This window comes from Dermacentor albipictus, chromosome 3, assembly GCF_038994185.2.
Source record: "Dermacentor albipictus isolate Rhodes 1998 colony chromosome 3, USDA_Dalb.pri_finalv2, whole genome shotgun sequence".
Taxonomy (NCBI): Eukaryota; Metazoa; Arthropoda; class Arachnida; order Ixodida; family Ixodidae; genus Dermacentor; species Dermacentor albipictus.
Genome location: NC_091823.1, coordinates 63,949,554 through 63,974,810, shown reverse-complemented (window position 1 = coordinate 63,974,810; position 25,257 = coordinate 63,949,554). Strand labels below are relative to the sequence as shown.

Sequence of the window (25,257 nt, the reverse complement as noted above, 5' to 3'; positions counted from 1 at the left end):
GTCCCATTGGTGAAATAACTTTTTCCAAGCGTTCCTCGTAAGCGCAAGCTCTCGCCTACGTTCTAACTGCGCCTCGGTAAGGCCAAATCAAGACGCGCCAAGCGTCTGAACGCGCTCCCTTGCCCGCGAGTGCTTCATAAGCGTGACGTGTGCAATCACCCACGTCATGTCACCCCGGAGGCCTAGGTTCGATTCGCACCCAGGCCGAAATTTACCAAATTTGCATATCAAAGTCATTAATTTACTTTGTTTTACGTCAATCTGAGCTTTCTTTCACGTGTTTTTACTCCTTGCGGCGTCGGCCATTTTCGACACCATCTTTCGGTCACACCGATGGATTTTCGCGTAATGGGGCATTTCTTCTTGGCATTCCTTTAATGTGAAACCATTAAAGAAATGTCAAAACGGAAAGAAATATACACAGAAAATGTCACAAACAATTAGGTAAAAGTTTGCACGGCGGGGAAAACTAGTTGCGTTCACGTAATAGGACAGAGCTTCCATAAGTAGACGCAAAATTATTGTCGTTCTGAAGCCAAATTCACAAAGCTTTTCGTATTATGATTAAGTATTTCGTATTAAGTATTTCGTATTATTTCGTATTAAGTTTTATTTTCGTATTAAGTATTATTTGCCACTGGCCGGCAGCCTTCGCTAATTATGCGTCTAGCCTCAGACTTGGCAGAAATTTTCCCTTACAAACAATTGTAGCCTGAGAGTTTTTTTTTTTGTGTGTGTGTGTGAATATGTAAACAAATATTTGGTTCCTATTCTTCGTATGTGCGCGACAAAGGAGTGTTTTGAGCGTTCACAATTCAACCAACGAAGACCTAACGTATTGTTCCATAAAAAAAGTTGGAAAAATTTTTTTTCGCGATACTTGAGAACTACACCCGGGAAATTCAGGAATATTGGAGGATATTATAGTGCTGACATAGACGATGTGTCAAATATGACTAGTCATATACAATTCCCCATAACGTACAAGAGTTTGCATCAACTATATCAGAAAAAGTAACTCAAACAGTTCAATCAGAAATATAAAGGGAGCTCAAAATAATGACTAGAAGTCAGATAAATAACCAAGTTCCGTTTGCCTTGCTATAATTCGAGTAATCTGAGCAGAACTGCGTTCAATACGCTATTTTTCCTCGTGAGCATATACACTGGATGACCCAAGAACACTTACCACCCACTTTGAGGACATAAATTTTGATAATTCGCTGCGTTTAATTAGTAGTCTCCTCGTTAGGCACGGAAGGCATGTTGTTTACACGACTTTCGCCAGCCATGGAGGCCTTTTAGTGCACATGCTTACGAGGAGACTACATAGTCATATATACATGGAAGTGTTAGAATGAGATAACGGTTGAAAGTGGGTGTTTCGTGGATCGACTTCAACAAGTCCATCGCTGTCTCATGACAGAAAAGTTCAGTGCACTTTTATAATAACCAATTCGTTCGTTGTAAAGGCAACGCCTTTTTTTTCAGTGTCTGACAATTCGCTTCAAAGCCGGATAATTTATCGACTTGCTGATCGATTAAATGGTTGTATAAGCGAGCGAATAACATACATAATGACTGAATGACTGCGACACCGACCGCACACATAAACACTTAGTACTGATTGCACTGAAAATTATCTGTGTCAGTTTACGCCATGATATAGCTGAGAGCAACAAATTTCACAGGGCTCGAGACGCCAGCAAAAAATGTGAAAACGTCAAGTAACTGAAGTCTAAAACGCGGTTCAAGAGTGATGCTAAAGCTCTGGCTTCGGCACCGTTTACTTCAGCTGTGGTTTTAGTGTGTGTAGGCATTCAAGAAGCACTCCGTATATATAGGGAAATACGGGTTCTACAATGACGTAGGGCAAAAGGATTACGGCACACGTTCAGATCGCGTTCCGTGAAACCCGGCAATGACAGCGCATATGGCTGCGTGTTCCGCGTAAACTTTACGCAAGTGCAACAACAAGATTGAGCCACGGAGAAGGCAAGAAAGGGCCTGCACGGAAAACGCAAACACAGTAAAAAAAAATGAGAAGATAAAAATGGGTCATTGCGGCATCATGTGCTCGCTGCCGCAGAGAGATACTTCGCTGCAGAACGAGCGGTCGCGCCCATTTCGAAGAATGATCGCGTCGCCGTCGACAACAAACTTGAGGCGCTCCAAGGTATACGCTGGCTGCTAGCGTCTGCTCGGTCGAAGCGAGGACAAGCGGGATTGCCGATACCTCGCCGCTTGAGAGGCAACGTCTTCTTGCCTTTCAACTGCCAAGACAACATCGCTACGTGTTTTCGCTTCACTTAGAGTGGTACACTACGAATATGAATGTGCACACTATGGAAAAAGATACGTGCATTACAGCCGGAGAACGTCATCACAAGCCTGCAGTGGCAAATATGGATGACCACGATCGTCTAATCAACGGCGGCGCTTCGCGGTGCATTTCTAATCGTTTTACGTCTCCAGCGCAGGAATTCTAACACCATTTGTGCGTCACGGTGACTAGTTCAGAGCCTAATAGGGATTCTGTGCTGCCTTGTGACGTCACGCCATGTCAACTGCACTAGCTTCGGCAGTTGCGAACATGCCATGCACACGGCAATTGCAAACATACGTCGGAGGCTCCACGCAGCAAGTACGAACATATCATCAATAATTACACGTTGGCGCATTCTGCATTGCAGTTAATGATGACTGATTGTGTACGCAGTGCACGGAAGCCGAAAACACAAATGAAATTTCGGTACCTGTACAACGGCAGGCACTGATGGCTGCGCAGGCATTTCGAATATAGCAAACAAGCAACAACAGGTACGAACCCAGATTTAAGTCACTCACTTTTTCTTGGAATTTTTTCTCCTTCTCGATCTCCTTCCGAGTCATAACGTCCAGCGTTTGCCTCATGTCTTCCAGCTTTCGCTTCAACTCCTCCCGTTCTTTGGTCCACACGATACCGGCTTGAGCCGGCGATGTAGTTGAGGCATTCCCTTCTTTGGATTTAGCTTCCTGCAACTGCACGGGTAAGATGAAAATGGTAGTCTGCCCCGAGTGAAACGGCGCGGTAGCTTGTATAAATGATAAGCTTACTAGAGAAGTGGTGTAACGGCTGAATTATAGGACTCCGGAGCTCAGAAGAACAGCCAGCGTTGCTTCAAAATTACGACTGTGGTAATTTTTAATTATGGGGTTTTACGTGCCAAAACCACTTTCTGATTATGAGGCACGCCGTAGTGGAGGACTCCGGAAATTTCGACCACCTGGGGTTCTTTAATGTGCACCTAAATCTAAGTACACGGGTGTTTTCGCATTTCTCTCCTATCGAAATGCGGCCGCCGTGGCCGGGATTCGATCCCGCGGCCTCGTGCTCAGCAGCCTAACACCATAGCCACTGAGCAACCACGGCGGGTAATACGACTGTGGTACTAATGCGACTAACCCGTTATTTTACGGCAGCGGCGCATCTAAATGTTTACAAACTCCCATTCAAGCACTAACATCGTTGAATGCTTTGCAGTTAAATTACCGACGCTGCACAACTTTTTTAGGGCTTTGCAACGACATTTTCAACACATTTATGACTTAATGTCATTTTTAACCCACTTGTTTTAAGGTAATCCTATGGCTTGTGCCATTGGATTACGACAGCCTAAAAAGTGAGAAGAAAGGCAAACTCCCGTTCACGAAAAAAGAAAAAAACTTTCTGAAAAACTGCCGGTGTCCAGTTGGCCTAGACGTACCTCAACACGGAGATTGCTGCACTCTTTCTTGAGCTGCGTGTACCCGCTTTCTGTAGATTCTAGCTTCCCTTTGAGCAACTTGGCCTGAGTCTCGGCGCTTTGCAGAGCTTTCTTGCGCTTCTCAAGCTGCAAACAAGAACGAAAAGCAAATACATACGGACAGTAGGGATTCTGACAAAAATATCGTTTCTGTGTAGCCACAGCCTCGATAAAGTTCAGAAAGCTTTTTGTTCTAAGACTAGGACGGGGCGCGTGAATCGGCTTTAGTCATTCCGCTTGATTCAGAAAAGAATTTATTGCGAGTCATGACTGGCGCGATATCGAAGGTTATACATGGATAGTATAAATGGCAAGCAGTTATTTCGCCAAGCCTATAGTCTCAAGCTGCAGTTAAACTTTTTTTCTCTAGAATGCGATCAAGCAAGGGACAATACATGCATTTCTAACTCGTATACTCTGCGTCAATCTTGCCTTTAGGGCGCAGACTTTTGCCACTTGTTGTAGGCGTGCAAAAACTAGGTGCGCCTTTTTTGTTGTTGTTGTTCTGTATGCAACATGCCCAATTCGAGGGCTTCCGCTGTGATTTTCTGAAATGTGTAATATTCTCGGAAGACTTCGAGACCCATGAGGACGGAGGAAGTATCACGCCTCCTGTTGATGTTCCTGCAAGACGCACACTTGATATTGTTATAATGGAATTATAAGTGTTGTCGTTATCGTTTTATAATCGCCAGTACACACATAACATGTGGTACGTAGATGGAAAGCTATTTTCCAGCGCAGAATCAGATACAACTAAACAGATAAGACAGAGTGCTGACTATGAACTCATGTTTATAGAGGGATTGCGCAGAATATATGTAAGACGGAATCACACGGAAAAACTGTTCCGCCTTAAGCAGAATTCAGCAATACACATTGGGTGATAATCAGCGCTTTGTCTTGTCTCTTCGCTTGTCTCCGTTTCTGCGCTGGAAATTAGCACTACATATACCAAACCAACCAGCCCCACTGTACACCCTTACAAAGGTGGAGCAGTTCCGGCATCACCATTCAAGGCTAGCTTTCCTGTGAATGCACAACTAACTAACTAACTAACTAACTAACTAACTAACTAACTAACTAACTAACTAACTAACTAACTAACTAACTAACTAACTAACTAACTAACTAACTAACTAACTAACTAACTAACTAACTAACTAACTAACTAACTAACTAACTAACTAACTAACTAACTAACTAACTAACTAACTAACTAACTAACTAACTAACTAACTAACTAACTAACTAACTGAGTGACTGACCGACTGACCGACTTACTGACCGACTGACTAACTAACCAACTCACTCACTCACTCACTCACTCACTCACTCACTCACTCACTCACTCACTCACTCACTCACTCACTCACTCACTCACTCACTCACTCACTCACTCACTCACTCACTCACTCATTCACTCACTCACTCACTCCTTTTGATGGCGCCCTTCGCCTCACCTCTTCCTCCAGCTCCTTGCCCTTGGACTCGAGCAGCTTGACGCTAGCCGCGAGGCTTTCGTTCAGCTTGGACATGACGCCCATTCGCTGCTCGAGCTCTTTGTATTTGTTCTGCTCTTGGGCGAGCTTCTGCTCGAGCTCCTTCTGCTTCTTAGCCGCATTCTCTTCGATCACTTGCAGCGAGGCGACCTTCTCGATGACGTCGGCGGCGACAGCGGGGCCGCCCGCGGAACTCTTCATCATGCTCTCGAGCTGCTTCTTGAACGCGTCTGCTTTCTTCCGTTCCTTCTGCAGATCTTCCTGCTGCTTGTCCACCTTTTGCTTCAGGCACTCCAGCTCGGACGCCATCTTGGCCTCCTGTTGTTTCGCCTTGAGCTGCGCCTCCTCCAGCGATTTCTTGGCCGACTCGACCTCTTCGGCCATGCCTTCTTGCGTCACCTCCCGGCTCCTTAGCGTGACGTGCAGCTCACCTGAGACGAAGAGAAGGCGACGTTAATGCAGTGAATCTTCCGCCGCACGATTTCAAGAGCGCTGTTGCTATATGTTGTTCCTGAGTGCAAGAACCTGTCTGACTTGTTCTTGTTTTGCTTTTTTGCCATGCTGTTTCTCGGACCATCCAGACCATCGGCACCTTTACTAAGACTCATTGCATCTTACTGTCGGCACACATCTCGCATCAAGCCTTTAACTTGAATTCATTTCCTCTTGCTTTGACAGTATTTTGCATTTGTTCAGTTGATATTGTACTTCTCAGGCGCGATTTCCGGTAGTATGCAGTTATCTTTGACGCCCATTTTCGTTTAATGAGGCACTTCTCGCACTAGGGTTACCCATTTTTATTCTTTATAGCATAATGCTTTCATTTTTTCACAGAGGCAGCTGCACGAGCAAAATTGTGAAGAGTTTTTGACGCCAAGAGTGCTTGGACGTGCGAAACACACATTGCCGGGTACAGCATAGAAAACATGAATTTAAGCCTGTGAAGCCCGAGATATAGTAGACTACTTGAACCCACTAGGCAATAGTAATTGATTAGAACAAGAAGAAAGGGAAGACATTATGAGATTATGAGCTAAAAATGTTTCAGCCTCGCTTCAATCTTTCCCGTCAATCCACCATAACGTTTTTCAAGGTGTTAACTGCTATGAGAGTTATTGTTTCTATCGTTGTAAGGAGAACCGTTTAACAATCTCAACTATATTACTCAATACATTGGTAGCAACATGAGAGCGCAAGAAAACACACTTACATATACATGCATGTACCCACGCACTCGAACATTCAAGAAAGGACCCCTTGTTCCCACTGGTGCTGAATATGAGTAAGGACAAAATAAACGACACGATGACTTGTATTTAATGCAACTAATCTTAAGAAAAAGCGACAACTCCCACAGCTTTCGTGCTAGTAAGAAGATCCATAAATGTAATTAAATATACTTATATATTTTTACGTCAAGCATTTTACAACAAACACTTTCTTTATTGTATATATTATTCGCCCTTTCAACGATCGAGTAACTTCATTTTGCATATACTGATATCAGACTTCTGAACACATCTTTACTGCCATTTGCCTTGGTTTTCAACTACAAAACATGCCTTTGCCTTTTTCTTTCTCCTCGCACGACCGCAAGAGTTCTACCCACTTTCCTTAAATACGTGTGGCACCCTTAAAAACATTTACTCCTGAAGTATAAAGAAAAAGTCTACATAGCATGTTTCTCTTTGATATTTCCCGGCTTTTGCGTTATTGCATGTCAGACTGAAAAATTACACTCTCTAAACGCCATTTATTTTTATCAGTCGCTGTCACCCGTCACCCTTCTTTCTCTTATTAAACGCCGGTAATGAGATTTTCGGACACTTAATTATGTTGCAGTGATTGATAGCCTCCAGAAGGCAAAATATTAAATTAGATTCTTGAAGAAGGCACACCACCTAGCGAAAAGAAGCGCATATACTGGTCTTATCAAAAAAATTAAGACATAGAACAGTTATCTTTTTATTGTGCTCCATTTCTCCTGTTCAGAGACAGGTGCAGAAAAGTTAAGCTTAATCGGGTATGTTTAACGAGTAGTTGAGCGAGCTTGGAATCCTCAAGCATGCTCTTCCGGGCACAGTCTGGAAGAGCAGCGTTTTCTGTTGAAAGAGGATGCTTCCTTTCCGTGAAACTTCCTTTCGTTTGCGGATTTCTGCAGGAATGGTTCAAAGCGAAACTTTCTTTGCGAACCCTCCCGGACTTTCCTGACCGTGGCTGCTGGATGCTGCTGCGGTCTTGCCGACTAGCTCACACTTAAAAGAAAAAAAATAAAAGGTATAAAAAAAGGATTACGTGCCCGATGGTGGGATTGAACCTCGGGTCCCCTGGCAGAGCGGCCCGGTGCTCCAGCCATAAGGCCACAACTGTTTTTTTTTTTTGTCCTGGCATCCCTGTTAATATTAAGTCATCTCTTTCATTGCAGTTTTTTAAACACAATATGAAAAGAATACTGTTAGCAGAAGCATCTTTTCATTTGTCATGAAAACATTTTCATATTTATTACATTTTCTTTACATTACTTCTATTATTGTATCGTTGGGCTTCATATTTCTGTAAAACACTTTGTATTTTTTTTTTGTTCGTAATATGCAGAAGAGCCAAATTTTTGTTAGATTACTAGATATTCCTGCTTATGATTATTTATTGTGATATTACTGTATAACGCTGTTTTTACTATATATCTAATTGTCTTCTATTTATTTGCCCTTGTTACCTACGCAATGCATTTTTAACGCGTTTTTTTCTTTTGTTTTGTTTGTTCGTTCGCCCTCTACTTGCTGCTCTAATACTCTTATGCACCAACTAATGATAGGAGGTCCCCCTGGCAGTTTCTCACTCTGGGACCTCCTGATGCTGTATATAATATGTAAGCCCGTTTTTTGTACATGTCATAACAATAAACAATTTCTCTGGCCATGTAGACACACCACAGTGAAACAAATGTACGGTCAACCACAAAAGTTTACGGATCACGGGATATCAGAAAACGTTCAATTTCCGAGCAGCCTGCAACAGTAGCCAGCAAAACCAAACATCAAAACGTCGATCACATGTACATGTGGAGGATGTAAATGCGAATATTGGGCTGCGTTGTGAGGCTACGCAGATATTAAGCGTTCTCTCAGATATCGTGTTCCGTAAAATTATACGGCCAAGTGCGCACGACTCTAGCCGAGCCTGAGCCCTTCTTACAGGTTTTCTCAAAATTACTTCGCAGGGCCAGGCTGTCGGGCGGAGAGCCATGGTCCCCTGGAATGAGGAGGCCACCAAGGAGGTTTTGGCGGCGCTATACTCACCTTGAGCAACACGAACCTGGACGTCACAATAAAGTTTATTCCATTCCATTACTTTACACTCGTTTGTACAAGGCTTAATTGGGCGTGTGCTTCTATCGTGCCAAAGCCAACTAGCTCTTTGAGATGACCGCCGCGTGTGTCGCATTGCATAGCACGGGTGCGTGAGAGTACGTGCCTGCTTGCCAGTTTACGCCAAAAGAAGCAGGAATGAAGTGAGCAAATACATAGCATTTGATTAACTGCTTGACGAAAGCTTCGCTTCACATAGATTCCAAGATGTGCCTTGGACCTGCATAATTTTTTCACTTGTTTTGCCACATGTTTTAGTTCAGGGCTAGTCAAGCTGCCTCTAATGCATCTTTTTTTTTTCCCTCGTCCCAACCACTTCCGTGAAAATCCATGTATGTGGTAAATAAGATGAACTCAAACTGAAACTCAGGTCCTGCCATGTTTGAAACTGCTCCTGGTTTGCAGCGTAACTTGCATGTCATTTTAAAATTCGGTTGCGTCTCTTCAGTCATATTTTTTTTTTTCATTTTAAACCTTAAAGAGACACTAAAGTGCAAAATTATTTGATCTCTATTAAAAAATACCACACTACAAAAAGAAACGAGGCATTATTCTTACAACGAGGAACGGTTTGATAAGGCAAAAAAGACGCGAGAACGAAAGACCGGTTGGCCAACTACATCTTCAAGTTCCAGTCCCAGTTCACCGTGATGTCACGAGTTTTGACGGCATCTTTTCGGGTTTAGTTAAATTTAGCGAGGTAGAAAGTTAGCAAGTTAAGGCCTAAGCTGTAAACAATATTTAAAATCTGTGACGTAGCGCTGACCTACAGGCACTGGGGTTTCAGCTTTAAACCTTGCATTTTGGCCTTCACTTTCTGTTCTAATAATAAAGCTATCAGGAGAGATGCTGCGGCAAATTGAGTTTGGCAAGAACCCTTTATCAGTCTACGAAATGGCTCTCTGAGTATCTTCAACCAAAATCTGCGCGCGTCCTGCGCAGCTTGTGTGCCGTGTACGAAGATAATGCGAGAAAAAGAAAAACAAAACCGGCCGACACTCACTGATCTCGTCCTCCAGGTCCCTGATGATGTCCTTCAGCTCCCCTCGAGTGGCTGTCTCCCTGACGGCTCGCGGCGGCCTCTTCTTGTAGTTGAGCGCATCCTTGAGCTTCTTGAACTCGCGGTTCACGCGGCTGTTCTCCACCTCCAGCTGGACGATCTTGGTCTGCAGCGCCGACATCTCTTCCTCCTTGGCGCGAACCTTCTTTTTCAAGCCGGCGATCAGGTCGTTCTCGATGTCGCTCGGCTTTTCCTTCTTGGGCGCGTACTCCTGGATCACCACGGCGGACGGCGCTGCTCCTGCTGCGACCTGCGTGAGACGAAAAATAAGAAAGGCATTAAGGTTAGGTTTTTTTAGTCTACCTCTAATATGGCGAAAAAGCACGGACGCAATTCAATCAAGTCGAACAACATCCGAGCAGTCCTTCCAACTTTCTCCGCACCACGTGGTATACATCATGGACACTCAATGAAAATGCACATGGTGCGCCTTTAGTGCGCCTTTTCATCGATCGCCCATGCCTGAACATTCGACCTTCCTGATATCACGTTGTGTAGGAGGTCTACAGGACTGGAAAATTTCAGCGACCATGGTTATGGAATTGTGGGCTTAAATTTTGTGCGGTCGACGGTCGTATAGTTTCGGGAGACATTTGTAGCGGCACCTTCTTTCTCACAGCGACGCTGTCAGTGCTCGAGCAAGCTATTCCAGAAGAACGTGATCATGAGAAAGTTGGCATCTAGCTTTCTTGTGCATTATTCTGCTGGATGCGAAGTAAGTAACATGAAACACAGAAATAGCGTACACAGACAAGCGCTCGTTTGCCTGTACTCTGTCTCAGTTTTAAGTTCCTTACCTTGCATTAAGCAGAACGGTGCTCGGGCAAGGGGCATCTGAGAAAACGCACCCAGGTCGCGGTTACGTTCACTGAGATCACGAAATGAAGAAGCTCTTTATCAGCCGGTTATTATTTTTTTTTCGTGACCGTGCACAAATAAAAGGTACGCGACGCTCGTCGTTTATTGGCCTGAGCTTCCGCACTGTTTTCACAGGACTTGGGTTAGCTCCTTCACCTCACCAAGCGTGTTTGATTCCTGCAACAAACGCTGCATGCGTAACGAATTTGAGCACCCGGCATCAGTCGGTCTTGCGTTACAACCCGAACCTCCACAACATGACAACGAAAGTAGGAATCTGAAGCTTTGTGGGGCTGACGCAACAGCACACTCCTGAAAGCCGCGACATTTGGCCATTATCGATGTATCCCGTACATGCGGCACTGTCTGTGCCCACCTTCTCGAGTTCTTCCTTGAGCACTTTGAGCTTGCGTTCAGCGTCATTCAGTTTCTCCTTAAGTTCCATGTTGTCCAGCTGGAGCAGTTCCTGGGGCCCAGGCGGCGGCTTCCTGCTCAGGCGCAGCTGGCAACGCTTGTTTTCGGCCATGAGTTTGTCGTTCTCGGTCTCCAGGTCCTGCGCCTTCTGACGAAGAATGTTGGCCTCCTGCTCCACCAGCTGCAGCTGCCGCTTCAGGTCCACCTGCGAAACCAAGGAGCCCGGAATGCTTGGTGAGTGAAGTAAGCCGGAGTGTATTGTCGGTCCCGCGCAGATCTGAAGCTGACACGTTTTCGTTAAGAGCCAACGCGCGAACTTAGCGAACTCTAGAAAGCGAACCTGTCTCGGTGATGACCGTTGCACGTTCTAACCCAGCACCTGCGTTCACTGCTGTTTGGTGAAGCTAGTCGAGAAGCGCTTCACTTGCTCATTGGTGAGCCGGTTTTAAAAGCGGCATTGAGGGGGAATTACCAGTGACGTAGATAGTGAAATACTCGAAGATGGGAGAGCCACAGAAACTGACGGCCGTTGCAAATGAAATTTCCAAAGCACGCACTCATGCGCTAGCTGGTATACGCGTAAGCTATGCGCCGTAGGAGCGCGTATACTACCCATAAATGCTGATTAACTGACCAGAAAGATCACATAATCGTTTACGATAAACAGTGAGGCACGTGTGTGCCTCCCTGTTTATCGTGAACATACGTCTCCTTGGCAAAAAAAAAAAGAAGGAAGGAAAGAAAGAAAGGAGAAGTAGTAGTAGTAGTAGTAGTAGTAGTAGAAGAAGAAGAAGAAGAAGAAGAAAGAATCCGGTTTCTTGCTTGGTGGCGGCTTTGAAAATATGCTAAGGATCCGCAATAAAATCTTTGTGGAAAGTTAGCGCTTGTCCTGTCTCAATTCATCCCTCGTCCTTACTGCGCTATGTTACTTTCATTACGCTGAAAAATAGATTTGTTGCAATGTAATTTGTGTTGTTTTTCATCGTTACTGCTTCTTGTATAATGTTATGTATGTATGTATGTATGTATGTATGTATGTATGTATGTATGTATGTATGTATGTATGTATGTATGTATGTATGTATGTATGTATGTATGTATGTATGTATGTATGTATGTATGTATGTATGTATGTATGTATGTATGTATGTATGTATGTATGTATGTATGTATGTATGTATGTATGTATGTATGTATGTATGTATGTATGTATGTATGTATGTACGTACGTACGTACGTACGTACGTACGCACGCACGCACGCACGCACGCACGCACGCACGCACGCACGCACGCACGTACGTACGTACGTATGTATGTATGTATGTATGTATGTATGTATGTATGTATGTATGTATGTATGTATGTATGTATGTATGTATGTATGTATGTATGTATGTATGTATGTATGTATGTATGTATGTATGTATGTATCGACCACGTGAAATGAATAATCGGTGGTTCGTAGCAGCATCATGTCTTCGTTCTTTTCCCTGTCGTTCTGCGTGCCCTGTTTGCGCTACACACCACAGAATGAAATAGTTTATACAAACACTGGGATTGAACAGCGTTTTGAAGCAGGTGACCACTGCCACTCCGTATTTCCTTTGTTTTCATCCCTCTAACACTTTAGACACCTCTGTGTGTCTTCATCAGCAATTCCAAGAGACTTCAGATTGGTCTCCACTGTTGAGCTGAACCAGAAGAAAAATTTCAAAGCTCTCCATAATTTATGCGTGCAAGCCGAATCAAGTATACCGGCTGATAGATGGGGCAGCCTGCGCCACACGTAATGTAGAAAACGGCTGATGGACCACGAAATATGTGCATTGTGAAAGTACCTCATTAAAAAGGTGGAAAGAACGAGAGGCCTATAGTGAGACGACTATCTGATGTCACTTTTTGCCCTAAGCATCATGGTAATCTTGTATTGTTAACCAACCAACTAACTAAATAAATAAATAAATATTCCGTTAACCCTTACGAACACCACCGAGCAAGGCTACAGTGATTTTCACCTCACTATCTGAAAATAGAACTTTTTTTTTCAAAAGTGTTGAGGAAACGCCCTGTGGAATCCCCCTGTTAAATCACCACAAATCATATCCCTCAAGTCCTGGCTGTCCAGTACGCCCGTGATAGGGCTAGGAGGCTTGACCTCCCGGTCACAACATGGGACTAGCCAGACAGGTGGCAACACCTTGTACATGACAAGAATAAAGTTTTTTTCCTCCTCCTCCTCCACCACAAGTAAAACACCAACAGGCCAACCTAATTATACTCTCAAATAAAACACCAACAGGCCAACATAATAATACTCTAGCTGACATTTCATAGTCTCTAAACATAACTTGTTCGCAAAGGTAGCACTCACATTTGGCCACCACAACACAGTGTGAACGCCCAGAGGAGACATCTCGGGTCGAGTTTGCTGTCAGGACAGTTGCGTCGTTAACGATCACGAACGAGGGTATACGGTATACTGTTCCGAGAAAGTCAGCCAGTTTCCTTTTCTTTTTATTTACTCCTACTACCATATTGTCCGGCTGTCATATCCCCACCCTTGCAAGGCCATACCTGTAGTTCACTGTCCAGCGACCGGCTGCGCACGATGACTTTAGAGGCCTTCCGCCGGTGCACCTCGATCTCCGTCTGCAGCCTCTCGTTCTCTCGTTCCTTCTCGATCAGCTTCTGACGCAGCTCCCGAGCCTCGTACTCTAGAAGCTTGGCCTTCTGTCGGTGGTACACGTCCACATCTGCCTCGTTTTTCGGGGGCGCCGGCAGCTCTACCTTGGTGAACGGTTGGCTCACCAGCTTCTCCTGTACAGAAAGAGACACGGCCGCTCGCTGGAGAAACACCCACTCGCACTGGCTGTATCACCACGAGTGTCATCAGATCATCAATAAGACCCAAGTGAAAAGGAAAGGGAAGTGAGCTGCCGATGACCAAGCACAACGAAAGTAACAGCTTTCAACGAAAGGGAAGGGTGATCCATGTGTAAGCGAACCTTCTATTGTAACCTACAGTAATGAATATAACTTTCTGGCATATCACTTTTGGTTGCGCTTGTTTTTCATGTGCTGTACACATGTGTATATGTGTTCTTATGGAAGTAAATCAGTTGGAAGCAACGCATGTGTTGCTTCTGTCGTCTCTCGTCTTTTGTGGCGCCACAATTCCGGTAATTAAGGTAACAACGTTTCGGCATGGACCTTCAGTTTTGGAGAGGCGGTGATGAACAAGACCTTTGGTTGAAACCCAGGGAGAATGGTTGGGCATCTTTGCGCTTTCCCTTTAGCCTGCTAAGCAGCTTGTGCATCATCTTCGATCACTTTGAACGCCGCCTGACGAGTAGAGCGTGTTTAAGGTACTAGAGCGACATTTTGACATATCGATTGGTAAAGCTTTAAGTTTTTAAGGTACCAAAAGCTAGAAGGGAGACCGTAGTAGAAAGGTGTGAATTAATTTTGAACAAAGAAAATCCTTAAACTTGTCCCTAAATTTCGACACAGAGTTTTTATTTGCCTGCTGCCTACCCTCTTGCCCTCGGAATGCGGTTTTTGTCGCTGGGACCCCATGGCAACCAGACAACTTGTATTCAGCAGCGAAGTACTGCAGACGCTGATGCACAGTAGCAAACTCAAAAGTAGCACTATTCTAGAGGGTACGTACAGGTTTAGAGTATATAAGACAAGCGTTTGAAAGTGTGTTGACAATTATTTTTGAGTAAAAGAAAGTGAAGCTGACTAGGCAGTGTACGTAGCACTCATGCTACTTACTCTGAGCTAGAAGTGCCCATGTTATGCATTAAATAGAGGAGGAGACTGTTCCGTAACATTATGACGGTTGCAGTAATTACTGCAAAATGCGTTGCGTTTCTTCGGGAACTCAACATATCAGGTGTCGATGGCGCACCACAAACGTTTAGGAGGCCTTTTTTTCATTATTACTGGAAAAAAGGAGTCTCGAACAGACGTCGGTTCAGTACCCCGTAAGCAGTGCCAAGATTATTTCCCTTACCTTATTTATTTCTCTCTCAGCATGCTACGTTACTCTGCAGATGCAAAAGAAAAAAGCGCGCGTTTTATTTAGCACAGTGTTCATTGCAGCATTGCATTGCAGCAGCCACGGTGTAAAGAATGAAGAGCATGAATCTCCCCGCTTTTAGTAATTCATCTATCAACGCAATACATTTCATCTATTCCTTCAGTTCTGGCTTAGAAAACAAAACAATTTCCCCATGTACCTCTCTTGTTATGCTGGGTTCTCGGTGCATACGCGGATTCACATGTGACTCACCGGGCAAGCCCTAGGAAAACAATTTCGTCCGTAATCTATAGCGAGCTCTCATCCACTTAGTGTCGTGGAAGCCCTACGTTGGCTGCGACTCATCGATCTATACGCATACGCTATGAAGAACCCACGGCTCAGAAGTTCGTTACCCCTGATGACGCATAAGATCAATTTGCGCTGCCACTTACCGTGTGTTAAAATTCGATATTTTCTACATCCCGTGACATCGTTCAAGAAACCTGCACCCTAGCTAGTCACAGTATGTGTGATCAAAAGAAGTTGACCTGTTCAGTGGCTGTAACTTCTCAGTTTTAAATGACGATCCCAGAACAAGTATGAGTTCCAAAGTGTTTCATTTTAGCACGTCTATGCCTACCCAGTAGCTGCAACTTCTCATATTGATAATGACGGCGCATGTAAACCCACGCTCCAGTACACAAAGCCGCTGCCCTTTAGACGTTTGTTCCTCCAGAAAAGTGGCGTCTTATCCCAACATGGCGGCCCTCTACCCAATCACGGTTTCACACAGAACAGCGACGTGACCGCGGTGCCACTTTGATCAGTGAAGTCGAATGAGCTAGGTGATATGCGCGTCAACGCAGTCTGAGATGTAAAGCAGCTGTTGTTCCGATCGGTGCCAAGCGGCACAAGTATCCACGTGCCCAATCCCGCATCATCGTTTACCAAAGCTTTCACAAACACTGTTTCGTCCACTGCTGTGTAAGTTATGTTTTGTTATGGCGTGCCTACGCCGAACCCCCCCCCTCCCCCCTCAGAACTCAATACACGCACACACTAACATACACCTTCATTCCACTATGAACACTCGCTTCGTTCGCCTGCGCGCTACTGAATTACCTGATGCCTGAAGAATTCCGTACAAATACAGCGAATACAATTCATCCAGCCCTGCATATTGCCTATCCTACTGATTGACACTGCCCAAACCTATAACCTTTTCCTTGCTCGGGCTGAGCACAATCCTGAACCGAAAGCTACAGACCAGGTGCTCAGTATCCCAGGTCGGCAAGGACCTACCTCCCACCCCTCCATACTCAGTCTTAGGGTGGCGTAAGATAACCTAAACCCAAAGCAAGTGAAGAACACATGAACTGCAAGGCGATACTAATACGCGAAGCGTCGTTCGTCAAGCGTCAGTTGCCTACGAAGGGCTGGAAGATGTCGGCAATGCATACCACGCTGAGTTCACTGTGTCTCTAAAGAAAATGAGTTCACTGATAATCATCCTCGACACAGCGACACAGTGCTTTGGGTTCGGTTTATCTTGGGTAACCTAGTATATATGGCCATACTCTCAACGAACCGTTCCTCAATTACGCACCTGAAGGTACTTGACCTCCTTTTCGAGACCCTCGATCTGCTGCTCCTTCTCCTCGACCTTGCGTCGCATCACACTCGTCTCCTGCTCCTGCAGCTCGAACTGCATGCGCAACTCCTCGAGCGACACCTCCTCGTCGCTGTCGCTGTTGTCCGGCAGGCTGTCGCGCTTGCCGCTCAGCTTGCGGATCTGCAGCATCAGCGTCTCGTTCTCCTGCTCGATGTTGTTCAGCTTGCGCCGTATCGTCTTGTTCTCCTCCTCGGCGAACCGAAGCTGCTCCCGGAGGTCGGTCTCGCGCTCCATCGAGTCGTACAGGTCCTTGCACATCGTCTCGTAGTCCTTGCCCATCACGGCCTCCTTGCTTTTCGAAGCCTGCAGGAAACGTGCGGATAGATTAAGAAACGGCCGGAACATGTTCTCACGTGGGAGTGCGAAGAGACTTGACACATTCGGGGAAACGTACCGGTCTCAGAGAGTGACGTCGTTTGAGTACTGGGTCCGACCACGGGCTAACGACAAACAGGCATTTAACTCACCAGTGAACTTCGCGTGTGAAGTTTCCACAGTGAGCCGCACTTCGCTTATTTCTTCTTACCACTTCCCGAAGCAGGGCTAGAGCCATTGTTCAAATATTTTACTCTATCTTGTCGTCTTAATAAGCCGCATTCATTGGCGTAAAATAGTCCTTGCGCCAACCGCTTTGCACGACGCCTATACTGGCTTCACCTGGAGACTAAAACCGTGCAAGGAAAGGCGATGGAAGCGCTGGAACTACGGAGAAAAACGTATTTATGTGCTACAGGCGCTGTTTAGATGGCATGGTGCCATGTCACGGTACTTCCTTTTTAAAAGCGCTACCGCCATTAAATAGACGATCGCGCTTTTGTAGGTGAACTGGCTCTCAAAAGGATGGCGTCCTTTGACGCGACACCGCCGTGAAAGTTACACTGTAAGAATTTCTGTTACGCGAACAGATGTTCATCTGCGCCATATTGCGCACAAAACGGTTTTCTCAGAATGGAAGAGGCCAACGTTAGGTGCTGTTCAATCAACGGCCGTTGATTGAAGCCGAGTTGCCTCCCCGGGGAGGCAACTCGGCAAGGTCGATGACGCTCACAGTGCAGGAAGAGATTGCAGATAGTAAAGCAGCTGCACAGACACGTTGTGTGTTGTCTAGTGCATTAGCTTGGTACCATAATTATCACAAAATGTACATACAAAGCCAAATCTTGTTCTCTCGTTCGTAGCACCACTAGTTAGACAATGAAATTGTCTTGGAAACGTTTCTACGCTTCTACGTACGTGCGCGCACGTACGTAGAAGACAACTCCAGTTTATTTTTTCTGCTAGTACTGTTCCGACTCTTTCTCTCGAGAGTAGCATTAAACATTTACTATAGTTTTGACAAAAAAATTTCCAATGAGCATGCGAGGGCCAATGTTTCGAGGAACAGTCGGTGCTTGTACGTTCACTCTTCTTTTCTTTTTCGCTATCAATGTGCGCGCAGTTACTCAGTCAGTTGCAGTGTCTCATCACCAAGAGCGTAGCAAAGAGAAATAAATAAATTATATATTAATAAATAAGCAAAACCGAGGATATATAAGCATTTCTTATGAGTTGTGAACACGAGTGAATGTCCAATTGAACGCCGCTGAGCGGTCCTTGAAGTTATGAACTCCTCGCAGGCAAGCGAGCCCACTGCGACGCTTGGCGCGTCTTGAATTAGGCTCACCCAGGCGCGGTTAGTACGCAGGCGAGAACTTACGCGGACAAGAAACGAGTGGACGACAGAGGATTTCGAGAGCGAAGGTGACGTGGCGTCACGTCGATGCCCTCTCCCCTCACGCAACGCCTGGCCCGCTATCACCCAGGAAGTCGACCCTTTCGCCAACTCTGATCCGTCGAGGCGCGCTCGTGCCGTGGCGTCGCAGCCAATGGGAATTTGTCCAGGCACTCTCGTGACGTAGCGTCGCAGCCAATGAGACTTTAGGTGGAGTTTCGCGACTGAGGACTGACGTCGTCTTTTTCGTTCAATGCGCCATTTGACGCTTTCGCATCAATAAATAAATAAAGGCGGGTACGTCAGCAACGACGATTTCTCCTCCGGGGAACAGCTTGACAGGTGGTGATGAACAAAAACTGATTACCTGGCCAAGGGCATAGAACTCTCCTTATGAAATAAATATAAGCGATCAACATCATCAGCCGCGTGCGCCTTTTGTGAGCAACCATTCACGGCGCGAAGAGACCTTGACCGACTAAACGTTCAGCGCTTGAGTGTTCATTCTCTCGACAATAGAATTGCATAGAAATATTAGAGCGAACATCGAAATTGTTTTCAAGCAACGAATGCTCGAGACGTGTGCAATATAAATGTATTTATGGAGATTTTAACATTATTTTATGTCTAGTGAAACATTTCTGCTCGGCACGCTGCCTAACTAGCCTCTTGGACACAACTTTGGTTGCACGCTGTCATAATTATCCATGCAGGTGATGAGTTGCGTGCATCAGCAGCTTCGGTCTTTGATTGCCTCCGCTGATCGGGAAAGGGGCGCCTTTCTTTCACATCGATTGCAGACGCTCGCAATTGTTTTGCTTATAAGCGCAGAACAGCTGCCAGCTCCCTTACAGCTGTATCCGGGATCAGCAGCTTTCCTTTTCCCTGCCATGCAGCGCATCCGGAACATGCCTATGCACGAGCGAGAATATTTTTTTCTCGCCATGATGGTTACACAGCAGGCTGCTTGTCCTTTGCCTCGCACTAAAATGAGTGAAATCGAACTATAAAGGAGTACCACTATGGCTCTAAGCGAGAAACGATTTCTTTGCAAGAAGCAGTTTGAAACAAAGCGCTAACATGGCGTATCCTTGAAGCTATCTTTCACTCGGGTGCTTTCCCGCCCCTGTATCTCGTCTAGCAATAGCAGGGTGCCTACAACATACAGTGTCTAACAGTATGAGCGCGCAGCAACTTGATAGTCGCTTGGAATGTTCAGCCTCAGATCGATGGGGCTGAGTGTTCGCATCAAGAATCAATATTATCCTAAACAGTGCAACGCTAAGATGAATGATCCTCGGCAAAGCTCACCACTGGAGACGCTGACTGGTAACCAGATGGGCGTGATGCTGAGCTGTTGACGAACTTTCCGGTCATACGATTAATTTTAACAAATGTGTCTTCGTGGTACCAACGTCCATATTCGGTACGCAGGCCTTATTGTACACAAGTATTCGCCGGCAGTAAGAGCGGGACGATTCTGACGTTTACTGTCACGAGGGTAGAACTGAATCGCCAACACCGAGCCAGAATTAACGGCAGCGTGTCGCGCGTTGCGGCTGCGAATCCAGCAGCTTCGCCGGCAGATGGCAAAAAGAACCTGCATGCGTGCATCCCAGAACCTGTTGCTGGTAGGCTGTGTGCCCTTGAACGATACAGGTACTTTTCGTTCAATACATTGAACATTCGTGCGTCACTTGTATACATCGGGACACTTGCTTCAAATTTAGTTTAATTTCCAACAGTGTACGGTACCGACATATTTTTGCTGTCCAGCTTGTTTTTTTTTTCTTTTCACATCACGGCAAAGCTTTTTCCAGCTCTGTGTAATTGCTTACGTGCGTTGCATACACGTGCAATCTGTTTCACGTAAGTGGTTTACCTACATCCGTCTTTGGCCGATCACGGTTTGTTGGATAATGGCGACTTGTTTGTCATCTTTCAAGCGTTTGCCCAGCAACTTTCTTCCGTTCTTTTGTGTCCAATCTGCGATGACTCTCTTGGAACCAACCGCGAATCTCCACCGACACGCCCAATTTTCCATCTTATGTACCAGCCACTCTGCCCTTTCATTATTGCAGGCATACACTATTGAGTCTTGCCCCGGAATCATGGCAACCATGATGTCAGACCGGTCATGCACACTCACATGTGGCGTAATTTTTGTTTTATTTTCCGCCGGCCGGTGCACCTTCGTATGGTCCCACCTGACGGAAAATCGGAAACTGCTACTTTAATGAGAATTAGTTGCATATTGATTCAGACACAGTAGTTGAAGGATTAGAACGCCGGAAAGGGGGTCAGCAACACTATTGAATTATTACATTATTGATAACTAATGATATAGTTATAGCGTTCAATACTTATTCACTGTGCATAGGAATCAAGCGTGAGGCAACGAGAGTATAACATCTTTCCTTCTTCCGTGTCATAGCGCTGACAGTACAGTCCAATCAAAGGCATACTACACATCATCGATTTTCTAACAATTTGGTGTAGCTCCTCTCAGAAAGAACATTGGACTTCATAGTATGGTTCTCTCGGGATGATTTCTGTTTCAAACTTTCTTCTCAAAGTACCTCTCGAGGAGTAAAGTTGGGTTTTGTGCTCACTGACAAATATATTTTAACACGAAATAATCAATAAACCGCACTTTAACCTGCGTGTGTCGCCATACGTGTAAATATTACATTTAGAGAGCAACACTCAGCCTGTCTCTGCTTCTTTTTAAACATTCTATTCAATTATACCCTAAACTTTGTCAGCACAATAGTTGCATGGAAGCTTTCAGATGTTTAATTAAATTAATTATTCGCAGGATGAACTTGTCATGACAAAGTGAATTCAATAAGGTTGGCATAATAAGTCACAACTGACTTTCAGAACCGGAAAACCTTAATGTAAACAAATCCATGCGCAGCTTCCGTTTCCTGGAGGCATAGGCGCTTCGCTGGCCCCGCACTAAGAAACTGGCGCCAGGTTTCTTTCTAATAATCTGCTACTTTGGCTATTACAACGCCTTCAATAGTACATCTACCTTGATGACTTCCGTAATAGAACAGCTCATTATTTGCTATTACAAAATCGCTTCAAGAATGAAGTCCACACAAAGTATAACCCTTTAGGTTATCCCTTTCGTTCAGAACACTGCGCAGAACACAATTCGTTCTTGGCAACAGACATCGTCAAGGTGTGTCACCTAATATTCCTTGCCACTTTTCGTAGGAGACAAAAAGTGAAAACGAACCTTGTCCACACCAAGAGTCCACAATTTTCGCTAACTGAATTTGCGTGTGCAGAATCGTCGGGCCTAGCCTAACCGTTTTCAAATGACTTCATTGAATTTACTCGTACCTTCAGACACGTTATTTGAGCACTACGAAGATCTGACACAACTACAACATTTTCGTCGATATTTCACCATGTTTTATCTGCTGCGTTGGTTCAAGACACTTCCCACGAAAACCCACAGCGCCATAGTTCTTAAGTGTGGTAGCAAACAACGCTCGCTTTGTTCCGGAGTTTAAAACTGCCCATGTGATAAAGCTTTTTCTTCGTTGGTTTCCAGAAAATTACGCTCCTTAAACAAATAAGAAATCGCACGTGCCATGGAACCGCCTTTTGCAAGACTGCTGCTTCTACCATTTGGGTTTAGGCTGTGCCAACTCGTTAGCTTCAAGCGCCTTTTGTTTATAAGACACGCGTATTGCTGTAATATGTGGACGTTCAATGTTATTATTTGTTGTTTTTTTAAGCGACTGTGTCTGCAACGCACCTGCTAGGCTTAAAGCACCACCTATTCATCAAGCTCTCCCAGAGGACCCCCGCTGTTCTGTTTTAATGCCAGACGCAGATGCCTTGGCAAGGTTTCAAGTGCCAGCATGTGTTCACCGGCAGGAAAGCGCGCCCAGGTTATTGTCCAAGAGAATGTGACTGCGCCATCCGCGTCTGCTGACAACGGAAGGAATATTGCATTGTGAGTGAACGCTTTATATAGTTAAACACTTACTTGGCTCACAGTAACACCTTTGGCCCCGCTGCTCATTTGTTTCTTGAGAGCGGCATTGTCCATCTCGAGCTTAGTTTTCGCATCCTTGAACACTTCCAGTTCTGTGGCAAGCTTAACAGAGAGCTCGTTCGCAACGTGGAGCTCATCTTCGAGCACTTTCATTCTCGTCTTGTCGACTTCAATTTGCGCCGTCTTCTGTAGCTCCGAAAGCTTGTCGTCCAGTTGTCCCCTCTCGAGTTCCAACTGTTCGCAGCGCCTCTCTGCCTTGCGCAGCTTGAACTGCAACACGCGGCAGTTTTTCGACGTCGCTTCGAGTTCCTTCTTCAAGTCATGGTACTCGCTCTGCTGGTCTTCGCGGTACGAATCCTGCAGTTCTTCTAGCTGCTCTTCGAGGTCCTGCACTTCCTTTTTGATCTCTTCGTTCTCTTCCATCAGCTCTTCGCACAGCGTCTCGGCCTGCTGAAGTTTCACTTTTAACGCTTCGGCTTCCTTCTTGATGTTTTCCTCCAAGTCCCGCTTGTCCACTTCCTGCTGGAGTTCCTTCACCTCCAGCTTGAGACACCTGTTGTCGTCTCTGAGTTCTTCGTTAATGGCCTCGAGCTCATTGATCTTAGATCTCTGCTTCAGTATCTCGGAGGCCGTCTTCTCGAGCGTCTTCTTGTCAGTATCGGTCACCTCCGACCGCCTCTTCTGCATCTCGAGCTTCTCCTTCTCGAGCCTCTGGACCTTGTCCTCGGCCGCCGCGAGCTGGCTTTTGAGTTTGGCCACGGTGTTCTCCATGTCCTCGTAGCTGTCGTAGTATGCCAGTGTGGTGTCTGTGGTTTCGGTCGTCTCCGTAAGCGCCAAACTCCCGTCATCGTCGTCGTCGTCATCGCGTTCCTCCTTTTGCTGACTGGCGGTGGTCTTCACCTTCAGGATGAACTCCACGTCCGCCGATGGCGACGCGACCGTTGCGGAGTCTGAGGGCAACGAGGGAGACGGGCCCTTCTCCACTTCTTGCGCCTCCACGATCTTGATGCGCTGGCTTCGCCTGCGTTCCTTCGCGCCGTACGAAGACGAGCGTCGCTTCTGCTGCTGCTGCTGCTGCTGCTGCTGCTGCTGCGTTTCGGTGTCACTGCTCTGAGACTCCGAGTCACTTTTGTTCACTTGGAGCCGCGACGAATCGACGGAGTTCCGAGAGCGGCCGTTCGTTGCCGTCTCGTCGCCGATCTCGGCGGAGAGCGGACGGCGCCTCCTGAGTTTGACGCTGGTGACTTCTTCCTCAGCCTCCTCACTGTCGTCCGCGGTCCGCCTGCGCCTCAGGACAGCCTTGGCCTCTTCTTCTGAAGCGGCGTTCGCAGCGGCGGCCGCTGTGGGCAGCTTGGCGGCCTTCGAATGTCCAGCTGTTGGCGCGGAGCTCGCCGGCGAAGGCGACGAGCCGGCAGCAACACGTGTATTTTGGGGGCTTGGAAAGCTGTCCCTGCGGCTCTGGCCGGGAAGCTTCCCCGGCTGACGTTCGTTCGTCGTCGTTTTGGCGGCAGTTGCGGGGGCCGCTGCGGTTGGCTTGCCATGCTCGGAGACATCGCGGAAGCAGCGCTTGCACCTCGAGGCCTTGGCGAAGTGGGGCACGAATCCGGGACACTCCCCGGCACTCATTGTTCCGCCGCGTCACGTTCACATCATAATACGGCCGGCGACGATCGATGATCACGTGCTCGAAGCTGCATCACCGCGACAGAGCCCAGTGCCGAGGACCGGAGCATGCCGCCACTGCGGCTAAGAGAAGGCCAGCCGCATTTCGCGTGCATGCAGCACGGGAAGAAAAGCGACGCAGCCCGGGGCTCTGTGCGCGCAGTAAGCCTTCGCAGAAGGGATCCATAAATACCAGCGCTAGGACCGACCGAGGCGGCGAGATATTTTTGGATTCGAGACATGCCGCTGCGGTGGCAGCCCCAGTGCCGCGTCAGTTCCCGGTCGTCCGTCCTGCTGCCTTGCTGAATGGCGGGAAGCACGCACTACAGCGCACGGAGCGCCCTCTAAACGCTGGCGCACGCCGGCGCAGGCACTCCCCACTTGTCTCCTGCGTCCTCGGCTGGCCGTGGCCACAACGTGGCGCGGCGCCGCTTCATGCAATCGGTGCGACGGCACCCAGCCGCTGGCTCCCACAGCTTCACGCATCAACGGCGATAAAATGTGTGACGTAATCTACGGGATGCCTCAATAGTGGCATACCAGTGGAAGCGTCCGAGGGAGGTAGACCTCAACCCCACCTTTCGACGCACCGGTTTCTGGTGTATCGTGCCTTACACTTCCTGCCTTAGAAAAAAAAAAAAAAACTTCCGGGTGGGGAGGGGCGGCAATTTCTGCTACTATATCTTTGTATTTCCCTAGTTTTAAAACGCTCATTTCATGCCCGCAGTAAACGTTAGTATGAATGAAATCCAAGTGAGAGTGTGCGTCAAGACGAAGACAAGTGCCCATCGAAAGCAGCATGCATTTGCACCGTCATGCGATAAGAGCCACATGCCCAGATACCTTCACAAGGCATAAAGCCCTGTCGTGGGCCAGTCTCGCTGCAGCCGACCTTTTTCATCCATCGCACGCTTGAGAGCAACACAATAACAGTGCACAAGCACCCCATCACGTGATATTCTTTCATATTTCGCGGGCTTTCTTTGGAACGCGGAAAAAAAGGACCACGTGAGATATATCGTATTGGAAACAATTTATTGAGAGGTTTCTCAAGGTGCTCTAGAACTTTGCATATCACGCTTCGGGTCGGCAGCCAATACTTAAAAAAATGAATAATTAAACATAACTAATCCGTTAATTAGGGCGAAAATAAAAAATAGCCTGAGTAACTCTAGGCC

The 25,257-nt window shown here is 46.4% G+C and overlaps 1 protein-coding gene across 1 annotated transcript in view; it reads right to left on the bottom strand.

Moving 5' to 3' along the window:
* LOC135905261 (trichohyalin-like) overlaps window positions 1-24,455 on the bottom strand; it is a 48,027-nt gene extending 23,572 nt beyond the window's left edge. The window contains exons 1-8 of the mRNA XM_065436282.1: window positions 22,409-24,455; window positions 16,623-16,991; window positions 13,564-13,806; window positions 10,950-11,192; window positions 9,659-9,965; window positions 5,249-5,718; window positions 3,747-3,872; window positions 2,848-3,021 (exon numbers count right to left, since the gene is read on the bottom strand). Of these exons, the coding sequence (XP_065292354.1) occupies window positions 2,848-3,021; window positions 3,747-3,872; window positions 5,249-5,718; window positions 9,659-9,965; window positions 10,950-11,192; window positions 13,564-13,806; window positions 16,623-16,991; window positions 22,409-24,043 (3,567 nt within the window). The 5' untranslated portion in view covers window positions 24,044-24,455. The remainder of the gene's footprint in view (window positions 1-2,847; window positions 3,022-3,746; window positions 3,873-5,248; window positions 5,719-9,658; window positions 9,966-10,949; window positions 11,193-13,563; window positions 13,807-16,622; window positions 16,992-22,408) is intronic.
* Between the last annotated feature and the right edge of the window lie 802 nt (window positions 24,456-25,257).